Source organism: Eurosta solidaginis, chromosome 3 (assembly GCF_040869045.1).
Source record: "Eurosta solidaginis isolate ZX-2024a chromosome 3, ASM4086904v1, whole genome shotgun sequence".
NCBI classification, from domain to species: domain Eukaryota; kingdom Metazoa; phylum Arthropoda; class Insecta; order Diptera; family Tephritidae; genus Eurosta; species Eurosta solidaginis.
The window spans coordinates 11,008,260-11,021,107 of NC_090321.1; the positions used below are offsets into that span (position 1 = coordinate 11,008,260).

Genomic DNA, 12,848 nt, shown 5'->3' on the forward strand with positions numbered 1-12,848 from the left:
ATTTATTGTAGTTTTTTCTTTAATAAATGAACATAACCACGATTTTATAATCTTTTGTTTATACAAATGTATACGCATTTTCCCACAAACTGCTAGATCAATAATCTTAAAAAGGTCCAATTTCTGAAAATGTATACCAGAGATCTATATCATCTATGAACTCAGAACTTTATTTTATAAAAGTTACTAGCTTATGCCCGTGGGTTTTACCACACGTTTCTATAAAAATATGCGGGCTACGCGTAACTGGGTAAAACGTGAGTTGGTAAGATTGACTTCTGCTACAACTAATGACTGTTGTTGTATGATATATTCATATTTGTAACAGGATTCTCCTCGCGTAGGTGAGGTTGACAATTGAGTTGCAGAAGCCCTGAAGCTATAAAGGTTTGTATTGCGCTCATCAATCCCTCGATTTGCAGCTAATGATCGTCCTTGAGCTTCATTGATAGGGATAGGAAATTTAAGGCATCTAAATTGAAAAGAAAAATCTATCGGTATCAATGGAATCCTTGGTTTTAAAATTTTCCGAAATTTTCCGATAAAATGAATTGCTTCAATGACATTCATAAAAGTTTTGTGAAAAGCCTAGTCCCACTACATAAGCGTGGAGAATCGAAATATCAAAGCATATATATTATGATATTATGGGCCCTTTTTAAGGATCAGTCGATGAGGAGAAATTTCTGATGGCTCAAAAGAGCAAATAAACTCAACCGGATATGCGCAGCTTGGGACTCTTCCACGACTGTGTTAATAGAGTGATAAGTTGTTCTTGTGATATTAACATCCTCATTTTAAGGTGCCTAAATCGCCTTTTCTCAAAGCCATTTCTAGTTTGTAAAGATAGATTCAATATTAGGAAGAAACATTAGCTATTAAAGCTTCAGGTGATGCCATAATTTCTCAAAAACTTCCAGGAAAAGAAATCAAATCTGTTAGTAAAGAAATAGGAATATTAATTTCAAGAAGTTGTTTAGCAAAAGCTGCTGCAGAAGTTTTTCCGCCAAAATGCCCTCTCATATTTCTAAAGAGAAATGAAAATGAAAATGAAATGGTATATTAATTTCGTCCCGAAACCCAAAATTGTAAGTCCTTAAAGGAGAATAGATAGACCCACCATTAAGTATACCGAAATAATCAGGATGAAGAGCTGAGTTGATTTAGCCATGTCCGTCTGTCCGTCTGTCTGTTTGTATGCAAACTAGTTGTACGTAAAGCCGTCTATAGACGAAAAAGCACGCATTTACTTCAACTGCGGCTGCTCCAGCAAGTAAGAGGAAAGCACCACCTTTGGGATGGTGATTACACCTTAAATTCTTAGGGGTTTGGTCTAAAACTTGCACCGACTGTTTATGAGTCGTGGTGCATACATCGCACACCCTCACTTTGGCCTGACCGTTTGCTTATGTTGCACATCGGTGTATCAGATGTTTGTAAACAGTGGTCATTTAAATGCGGAGTTGTACGTCCACCACACAAAGGGTATCCGCGGTATCTGAGAAAGCAACTGCCATAGTGACTTCTCTTTTTGCTCTTACATCAAATTAAACAGAAATGTTTTTTTCCGGTTCCTCCAGGCGTATCCGAAAATGCCGACCCTAAAGATAACATAAAAGAATACTAAAGGAATAACAGCCAAACCCAACTCTGCAATCAAACTTTACGTGTTGAAATAACCTAAGTTTTTAAGGCAGCCATAGTTCGGAAATTCCCATTTGTTTTTTTTTGTTTTTTTAAAAAAAAAAAAATAAATGTAAGGCGCGATAACCTCCGAAGAGATCTAAGGCCGAGACTCTCTTCCAATTTGCGTCGTGCCCCTCTTGATTTTTCCTACAAATTGGCCGGACGGGACCTACATGTTTTATGCCGACTCCGAACGGCATCTGCAAGGCAGATGAGTTTTCACTGAGAGCTTTTCATGGCAGAAATGCACTCGGAGCGCTTGCCAGACACTTCCGAGGGGCGACCCCGCTTAGAAAAATTTTCTTCTAATTGAAAAACCTTATTTCTAAAATTTGATGTTGCTTTGGTCGGGAGTTGAACCCAGGGCATACGGTGTGATAGGCGGAGCACGCTACCATCACACCACGGTGGCTTGTTTTTTTTAATTTCATATATTACTGGTACTGGTAGGACTTAACGTCATATAGCTCCTTACCAATTTTCATTATTGCATTTGTATGGGAGATGCCACGCCCCTTCTGGATTGATCCAATTTAACTCTTTACTGGATTTCAATGTTCTTGCATGAATACTTCCAGAGTTATGCTGTATCAAACATTCCATTTGTATGGTAGGTGCCACTCTCGTTCTTTATATTGAAGTTATGTTTAGCCTATGACTATCTTTGGAAGGTTTCTAGTGGGTGATTCAAATTTAGTTGTGATCGGCCGATCCGTTTAGGGCGCAACCCGATTTATACCTACATACAAACATTCATAATTTGAATTTTATATATATAGATAGATAGAAGATGTGGATAGACTGAAGTTAACAAAAAATTTTAACGGCGGAAGATTACTAAACAGCCAAAAGGAATAACAGCCAAACAACTCTATAGTCAAACTTTAGCTGTTATAATAACCTAAGTTTGTACGGCAGCCATAGTTTTGAAAAATCTTATTTATTAGGAGGTCCCACGCTCCCTTTTCCCCAATTCCACATTTTATTGGAGGTGTTAGGACTTAACCTCATATAGCTCCTTACCAATTTTCATTATCCTACCATTACTACATCCAGAGATATGCAGTATGATAAATTCCATTTATATGGGAGGTGCCACGCCCCCTTCTCCCACACCCCACATTTTTTTGTCGGTTTTAGGGATTGACCTCATATAACTCCTTACTAAATTTCAATGTTCTAGCATGAATACCCTCAGAGTTATGTAGTACCAAATATTCATTTTGCATGGGAGGTGCCACGCCCCTTTTATAAATCGATATTATTTTTAGCCTGTGACCATCCTCTGAAGGTTTCTAGTGGGTTGTGCAAATTTGGTTGTGATCGGTCGATCCGTTTAGGACGCAACTCGATCTATACCTACATACATACATACATACATAATTTGAATTTTATATATATAGATAATAATTTAGTGCGATATACGACCTATGTACATGTTCTATGCCCACTCCGAAGGACATCTGCTAAGGGAGATAAATTTTTGCAGATAAGCTGTTCATGGCAGAAATACACCCGAAGGGCATGCCAAACCACTTACCATTCACAACAATCTTTCTACGGTATTTTAAAAGCTATTCCGTCGTTTGAGCCTGAAACCAATCTTATTGGTTGTTACTGCAGTATCATCAGCATCTTCCTCATTCTCAGATTGAACGATACTGGCCTCTAACTGGCACGATTTCAACATTATAATAAAATATTGCTGTAGGAATGATTTCAAAGCATAACAATTGTACGAAAAGAAGAACAGAGAAGCAGTCAATTTCATTTTACTTTAGGCAATTCACAAGAGTGTCGTATACATGTTAAACTTTAAAGTTTTGAGTTGTTTTCATGGTTTCCAATATAAAATGTGAGTAAAGTATAGCCCATACGGCGAACAGGAGAACTTGTGAATTGCCTAACTGCTTTTAAAATAATAAGACATGTAGGCGGTTCGGGCTCCGAAAAGAAGTATGTACCAAAATTACATGATAATGGCTCTCCATATATGTAGTCATATAATAGGTCATATTCAATAATTTTTGTTGTGTACCAGATAAAACTATTTAATGACTTTTTCCTATGGACGGCAGTGTAGGATAAATATGACCGATCTTCGCAGCCATAAACGAGCAGTTCTCCAAAAGTGTGGTACATGATTCAGCTCATAGCACCTTATATGTATAACAAGTAAATGTGTCTAAGTTCGGGTGTAACCGAACATTATATACTCAGCGCGAATCTTAATTGTACATTTCATTTCAGAGAAATTACCTTTCTACATAAGACGTGGCACCGCCCGTCTAACAAAAATTTCTCCCCATTTCCTCTTACAATAAAACTTGATAAGTGAAATATCATTGATTCCCATGCCACGCCCATTTTAAAATTGTTTTTCAAATTTTTATCAAGAGTCTCAATATCAGTCCACACGTCAAATTTCAACATTCTAGGTGCATTATTTACTAAATTATCAGGTTTTTGTGTTTTCCAAAATGTTATATATATATTAAAAGTGGGCGTGGTTATCATCCGATTTCGCTCATTTTCAATACTAATCTATTCTGGGTCCAGATAAGCTCGTGTACCAAATTTGGTGAAGATATCTCAATACTTACTGAAGTTATCGTGCTAACGGACGGACGGACGGACATGGCTCAATCAAAATTTTGTTCCATACTGATGATTTTGATATATGGAAATCTATATCTATCTCGATTCCTTTATACCTGTACAACCAACCGTTATCCAATCTAAGTTAATTTACTCTGTGTGCAAAGCACGCTGAGTATAAAAGGTGGGAAATGATATCAAATTTAGGCACAAGTGTCAAGGCATTTGGTAATTTAAAAAGGATTTAAAGCTTCGTGTATCTCCTGAGACGCGGATTTATTAATAATTTCGTGGAGAAATGTCTTTTCAACATAATTTTGATGTGATGACCTTTCTATTAGGATGAGTTGATATGTACATACATATGTACATTTGAATAGGAAACAAAAATTTTAAAGGTGTAGTTTTTGATTTGTTTCGTAAGAAAAGAATAAAGCCAATCTAAATTGTTGCAATTGCTTCTTTTCAAGCACAACCTCTTGCACATACAAAATCTTAACTTAATCTTCTTTCTGAGTTGACAGTTTTAAAATCTGAGTTGCATGAGGTCAGCGTAAATAAAAATTGTATATATCATAGATTATCGCATTTTCAGAATTTTCTTCATATTATGAAGTATTCGGCTATTTTGCAACAAAAACGACAACTTGGGAACAGTCGCACTTTTTTCACATTTAATTTTTTCATTTAGTCGTTGATTTGCGGCTAAGTTTATTTACTATTATTACTAATATAATTCCTCGGGGTTAAAATCCCCAATTCGCACATATGCTTTTATACACAATTAAGAATGCGCTAAACATTAACTAAATAATTTATTAACTTATTCTTCTTTTTTGCAGACCACTACCCTGATAGGATTACTTAAAACTGCTAGATTACTTAGACTAGTAAGAGTAGCTAGAAAAATCGACAGGTATTCAGAATATGGCGCTGCTGTGTTAGTTTTACTTATGGCGACTTTTGTACTAATCGCTCATTGGTTGGCTTGTATTTGGTGAGTAAATGTATAGATACCATCAAACCGCAATAATTTCCTATATTAAGAGGTATGGCAATTAAGTTCAGGGAATTTGTCAATAAAAAACTAGAAAATGAAGTTTCAGAAAAAATTTTATCATCGATCTTCACAATAGTCTCACCCTAGCACTACACAACGATTTCAACGTTTTTCCCATGATTGCAATCACCCCTGGTAGTCCTTCGAGGCTAGCCCCTTTACCACCACGGTTACAGCTTCTTGGACCTCCTCTACGCCATCATGATGAGTTTCCTTGATGTGCTACTTCATCTTGGAGAATAGAAAAAGGTCGCAGGGATCATTATCGGGGCTATAGAGTGACTGCTATACCCGTCGTACGTTGTAACGCCCGAAATCGAATGAATGTTGCGTTATTTTTTATGTTTTGTTTGTTCATAATTTAGTTTATTGTTCTGTAAATTGAATTGAATTTTGTACGCATATTTGGTGAAATTTTCGTTTAAAACATTTTATTATTGTATCTTATTGTAATTCATGTGGGTACACAATATTTTGGTTTTTTCGTTCGGTGCAAAGATAAACAAATTTTTTGCCGTTCCAACTCTAGAGCAAGCAACATATAGCTGGTCATGGGAAAAGCACGGACTCTCTAAATTTAAGCCTGCAACAGTAAGCGATTCTCCTTGTGCTTTGTTGATTGTAATTGAAAAAGCAAGGCGTACAGGAAACTGTAAGAGCTTAAAATTGAATAGCAAAACTGTAGGAATCATTGGGATCCGTGGAATGAGCACATCTTCACCTTCGATTTTACCGCTGATGGTTGTTGCTTCGATTACATTCGGCATTAATTCCTTAAGGCAACGTCTGGTTCCATTGCACAATTTTGGTGGGTCTAAATTCCGAAGAAGCATGATTAATGAGCCAATTTTTGAAAGTTAATATATGCGCAGGCATTCCAGGTGGTCCTAAAGAGTTTAGAAATTCAATTGGATAATTCACAATTTGATCTCCATCTGTAACTGTGTCGATCGATTTATATTTCGCCACTTCACCAGGATTTGTTTTTGAATGCGACCAATGATTTTGTTAACATGATCATTTTTGGGAGCTAAGATTGCTCGTTCGCATAGCCAAAAAAAAACTTAAATTTAAAATTCTTTATTCTGAAATATGAAAAACCTTGGTCTTGATCGAACCTATAGCCGAAATTTGGTGATGATTGAAGTGTGGGACACATAGGGACACACACACAGAATTTGATTTTTATAGAAGATGTAGATAGACTGAAGCTGTCAAATTTTTTTAACGGCGGCAGATTACTAACCGTTCAAAAAGAATAACAGCCAAACTCAGCAATGCAGTAAATTTAGGTGTTAAAATAACCTAAGTTTGTACGGCAGCCATTATTATTATTCCATACTCCATTAGGAGCTTAAGGATTCAACAAAAGTTTTCCAATTATCTCTATTTCGTGCTATTTGCCTTAATTCGTTAAACGATTTGCCACTCTACTGAAGAACCGTTCTCCTCCAAGTCATCTTTGGTCGGCCCCTGCATCGTGTCCCTTGAGGATTCCAGGTTAAGGCAGCATGTGCAACGTCATCGTATGGCTTTCGTAATGTGTGGCCTATCCAGCCATATTTGAGAGAAACAGCTGTAAACAGCTGTTTGTTTTTGAGTCATAAGCCACATTTTCATAGACCGAGTCACATATATAGATGTAGATAGACTGAAGCTATCAAATTTTTTTAACGGCGGCAGATTACTAAACGTTCAAAAGGAATAACAGTCAAACTCAACAATGCAGTCAAACTTTAGGTGTTAAAATAACCTAAGTTTGTACGGCAGCCATAGTTCTGAAAAATCCCATTTGTAAGGAAGGTGACACGCCCCTTTTTTCCAAATTCCACATTTAACTGGAGGTGTTAGGACTTAACGTCATATAGCTCCTTACCATTACCCTACCATTACTACATCCAGAGATATGCAGTATGATATATTCCATTTGTATGGGAGGTGCCACGCCCCCCTTTTCCCAACTCCACATTTTCTTGGTGGTGTTAGGTATTGCCCTTATATAACTCCTTACTGAATTTCAATGTTCTGACATGTATACCCTCAGAGTTATGCAGTACCAAAGATTCCATTTGTATGGGAGGTACCACGCCCCTTTTATATATCGAAATTATTTTTAGCCTAAAACCTTCGTGTTGACCGAAGGAACCTATAGCCAAAATTTGGTGATGATTGAAGTGTGGGAAATACGTTTCCATAGGTACCACACACACAGAATTAGTTTTTTATATATGTACATTAAGGCAACGTTGGGATGCCTTTTTACGCCAACAACTTTTGCAAGACGAACGAGGAAACGGCCGATGCAAGATCCAGCCATCCTCTCCAAAACGCCAACATAGATTTTTCCAGTCACTGTCTGGCCAGCGGAAACGTATTCACGATGAATGATGCCGTTGATATAAACAAGAAATAAAAAACAATCAACATTGCCTTCAGATGTGAGTTTGACGTCCTCGTTTTTGTTGGAAGCTCCACACTCTTTTCCACCCACTGTTGACTTTGTTTATCCAACTCATTCAGTATCTGCTGTCGCTCTGAATGCGGTGTAACAGATGCTCGCAGCACGTTGCTATGCCACTAAAAAGGTTACAAAAAATACGCATAAAACACAAACCAAACGTGCTATCTACCTCAACTTTGAACTCTTACTAAAAGAAAATCTCCTTTTAGACAGATGATGACGAATGAAAAAGTATTGCCAGTTTTAAAATTATAACTAAATTTGCGGCACTTTATTGCCACACCTCGTCTATTGAATATCAGTTAACGTAAATATTTAGGTATGCTATAGGAAATGCCGAAAGAACCCTTTTAACAAAAAACATTGGTTGGTTGCATTCACTAGGGAATGATATTCAAGAACCATATTTCGACAATAACACCGGTGGACCAACAATTAAGGTATTCAAATTTGTTGCATTTAATTATTGAAAAACAAAAAGCTACGTTTACATACATGTATATATATAATTATTAACATTTAGTCAAGGTACATTACTGCACTCTACTTTACATTTACATCATTGACTTCTGTCGGGTTTGGAAATGTTGCTCCAAATACTGACGCCGAAAAAGTATTTACAATTTGTGTGATGCTCGTGGGATGTAAGTAGACTAAAATGTGTTTTAATTTTTAAAATATTAAGCACGTTATTCAATGATATGTTAATAAATTCATGATAGGTTAATTGTTTCATGTAACGTTAATCGTTATACTTACTAAATGTGAAATATTTAGTCTTCACCAGATTTGATCCCTCACTTGCCCGGGTATGTTATTTGTATTTTGTTTAAAATTAACAAATAGGAAACAAATTTCCTTAATCTCTTCCTGCCCACATTCCTTCAAGGGCAACTAAGTGAATGCTACTTAAATAAAAACTGTTTTTTTTTCTTTTCGAGGGAGCTAACCGAAGCGCTGCATAGAGGCAAAAAGTTGTATGGTGCTATTTAATTTCAATAATGATACGTGTTCAAATTAAATGCATGTAAATTACATAAAAACATTTATTTACGCTGAATAGGAAACTCTGAATAATTTTTTTGTAGATATTTTGTGCGCACCTTGCTAAATACATATCAGGAGCTGACTTAGCCATCCCCATTAATCAATACGAGCCGGACCCGTGCGCATCTTGCGCAACCAATATAAGTCTCTTATCAAATATCAACAGAAATCAGCTGTTCTATCAATCAATTAAAACTTCTTACAGCTTGCGCTGCCCTCTTGGGGTATGGTAGCAACTGCCGGTAATGCAGTGCAAATATTCACAATAGTGCTCACAATCGTTTATTTTTAATAAATTATTTTAATAAAATATAGCTAAACAAAGCTCGCTAATAGCCCGAACATCCATCTTTACAACCAAAACTTTATTTATATATTTGGATTCCAAATAAGAGCGAAAAAGGGACCCGTACAAAAAAAACAGCAATTAGAAATAATATATATGATTTTACAATACGAACCAGCTTAGAAAGGAAATTGTATGTTGCTGTAATATGGCCACTGGCAGCCAAATTATAAAATAACACATTTGTTACATTTTTATTACATGAAATTCAGAATATCATTTAAGTGAAGTTAACAAACATTCAGATAACTTATTAGGTAACATCAAGACGAGATATGTTTTGAGAATTTCAATGCAGGTAACCTGGTGTACGGGCACGATTATTAATGGAAACGTTCACTAGATATAAGGTCCTGTCAAGTGTATTGTGCGAAAGATTGAAGGCCACCGTGAATAAACTGATTGGACCTTATCAGTGCGGCTTCAGACCTGGTAAATCCACTATCGACAAGATTTTCACAATGCGCCAAATCTTGGAAAAAATCCCGCGAAAAAAGAATCGACACACATCACCTCTTCGTCGATTTTAAAGCCGCCTTCGACAGCACGAAAAGGAGCTGCCTATATGCCGCTATGTCTAAATTTCGTTTCCCCGCAAAACTTATACGGCTGTGCAAAATGACGTTGAGCAACACCATCAGCTCAGTCAGTTTGGGAAGGACCTCTCCGAGCCGTTCGAAACTAAACGAGGTTTCAGACAGGGTGACCCCCTATCGAGCGATTTCTTTAATTTGATGCTGGAAAAAATTGTACTAGCTGCAGAACTTAACCGCTCTGGAATAATATTCTATAAAAGCGTGCAATTACTGGCGTATGCTGATGACATTGATATCATCGGCCTAAACAACCGCCCCGTTAGTTCTGCTTACTCCAAAAAGAAGCGGTAAAGATGGGTTTAATGGTGAATGAGGACAAAACGAAGTACCTGCTGTCATCGAGCAAAGAGTCAGCGCATATGCGCCTTGGCAACCACGCTACGGTTGGCAGCCATAATTTCGAAATAGTAAAAGACTTCGTTTATTTGGGAACCAGCATCAGCCCTAGCAACAACATCACCTCTGAAATCCAGCGAAGAATGCTACTTTGGACTAGGTAGGCAATTGAAAAGTGAAGTCCTCCCTCGGCGAACGAAAATCATACTCTACAAGTCACTTATCGTACCCGTCCTGCTATATGGGGCAGAAGCATGGACCATTAGAAAACAGCAGATGAAGCGGCTTTGGGAGTGTTCGAGAGAAAAGTGCTTCGAAAGATTTATGGACCTCTACGTGTTGGCGATGGTGAGTACCGAAGAAGATTTAATGATGAGCTGTACGAGCTATACGCAGACATCCACATAGTCCAGCGAATTAAAACGCAGCGGCTTCACTGGCTGGGCCATGTTCTACGAATGAAAGATAATGCTCCGGCCAAGAAAGTATTTCTATCGGAACCCGCCTATGGAAGCAGAGGTAGAGGGCGCCACCCACTCCGTTGGAAGAACGAGGTGGAAAACGATTTAAACTCCCTTGATGTGACCAATTGGCGCCGGTTGGCGGAGGGAAGGAGCGACTGGCGCGCCTTGTTCGACGGCCATAACCGTTTAGACGGTTAAGCGCCAATTAAGTAAGTAAGTAACCTGGTGTACGGGCACGATTTTTAATGGAAGCGTTCACTAGATTACAATATTTGTAATATGTGACCCGGTCTATGAAAAGGTGGCTTATGACTCAAAAAAGAAATTGCGAGAAACAGCTGTTAACAGCTGTTTTTTTTTGCGAGAAATAGCTGAAAACAGCTGTTTTTTTAGTCATAAGCCACCTTTTCATAGACCGGGTCACATATGCATTGACAGAATTAGGTATGGTAAATGATTTAAAGAATCGAATTAGATTATCAACATCCTAACATTCTTTGAGGATAAAAAAGAATCGAGTTGGGAAACATGCCCCCAGATACCACCTTGTACCCGTATTCGCTGCCTGTACTCATTTAAAAGAGTCTCGGAAAGTAATCGATACCAAAAAAAGTATCGAGGGAAAGTACTCGATACTTACGCGTATCGTACTCATTAAAAAATTCAGTAAAACTATTGAATTTATCCGTTACTTCGATATTAAAGCAATTCACTCACACTGTCTCGTAACCATGGAAACATCCCAAATGAAACGTTTATTTGCAAGTTTTCTTGAGTTGCCCTGTTACAAAAATTCGGTAAAGTCTATTAAAACTCTATGTGCGTTGGTTCGTTTACTCATAACTTGAAGGCGGTCAAAATAAGTTTAGTTCCGGATTCTTAATCCTAAATACGCTTCTCCGGATGCCGCACCAAAAAAGTAGGCCCAGTTTTAGAACGCCAAATAAACTACACTGAAAGAAAAAGACTAGTAAAATCAACCGAAATACGGGTCAATTCAACCGAAATTTCTGTAAATTTTTATCCATCGCAACAACCCTCCAAAAATCGCGAGTACTCCATGCATGCATGCACGGATTACTCGCTATGGACCAACCGAGTGCTCCAAAATTAACCACAATTCATACAAAAAATATGGTCCAATTAACATTGCGATGCCCTATGACTGGACCATATACTCCAACTCCGCATTACATCAGAGTAATCCATGGAATACCCACAGTCCAATAAACATCGTGTAGTGATTGCAATCGTTAAAAACGAGCAATGATCGGCTTACAATATGCTCGTGTAGAAACATGAGTTGGTCCATTGCTGCATTACAGTGGAGTATAATGGTAAGTACTCCAGTGGACCACATGATCCAACGATTTTTGCAGGGAAGATGTTGAATCAACTGTGCTCAAATCGTTGATTCGTAATTGACCGTTTTAGTAGTCAAATGAGCAAAAAAAAGTTGTTGCGACAAAAAAAAATAAATGTAAGGCGCGATAACCTCCGAAGAGATATAAGGCCGAGCTTCTCTTCCAATTTACGTCGTGCTCCCTTTTAATTTTTCCTACAAATTGGCGGGATGGGACCTACTTGTTTTATGCCGACTCCGAACGGCATCTGCGAGGCAGATGAGTTTTCACTGAGAGCTTTTCATGGCAGAAATACACTCGGAGTGCTTGCCAAACCCTGCCGGGGGCGACTCCGCTTAAAAAAATTTTCTTCTAATTGAAAAACCTTATTTCTAAAATTTTGATGTTGCTTTGCCCGGGGTGTGAACCCAGGGCATTCGTTGTGGTAGGTGGAGCACGCTACCATCACACCACGGCTGCACTTACTAACCGTACTTCAATTGGGCGCGCATCAAATATGCTGGCACTCATTAAACATTATACACTTTATTATTTTGTTTTATTAAACACACTTTACCCAAATTTTATATTTTATAATTTATTTAATTTATAGTTTTTAACTTCGCTTTGCAAATAGAAATGAAAATAGTAGTCACAAAACTGTTTCTCAATTCTTTCAGTTGCAGCTCAGCCCATTCTCAATTTCTTCTCTCGCATTTAGTTGCCACACTTGATTGTTTCGAACACAACTTTTAGTATAAATGTTTGACATAACATTTTAAATAGAGAACTTGTAAGTTATAGAAAAGTAAAGAATTAAATCGCAGGAAGGTAATTCACCACTGAAGTAACTTTACATGTAATTCGACAAGTTTAATTTTCGTAACACTTTAAGTTGAAACGATTCCAAA

General features: G+C 37.5%; 1 protein-coding gene across 3 annotated transcripts in view; it reads left to right on the top strand.

Annotated features, from left to right (window-relative positions):
* Positions 1-12,848, top strand: part of sei (seizure) — a 54,127-nt gene that overhangs the window by 16,651 nt on the left and 24,628 nt on the right. For all 3 annotated transcript variants that reach the window (XM_067770748.1, XM_067770750.1, XM_067770749.1), the window contains 3 exons: positions 5,127-5,281; positions 8,125-8,245; positions 8,329-8,449. In XM_067770748.1, coding sequence (XP_067626849.1) covers positions 5,127-5,281; positions 8,125-8,245; positions 8,329-8,449 — 397 coding nt within the window. The remainder of the gene's footprint in view (positions 1-5,126; positions 5,282-8,124; positions 8,246-8,328; positions 8,450-12,848) is intronic.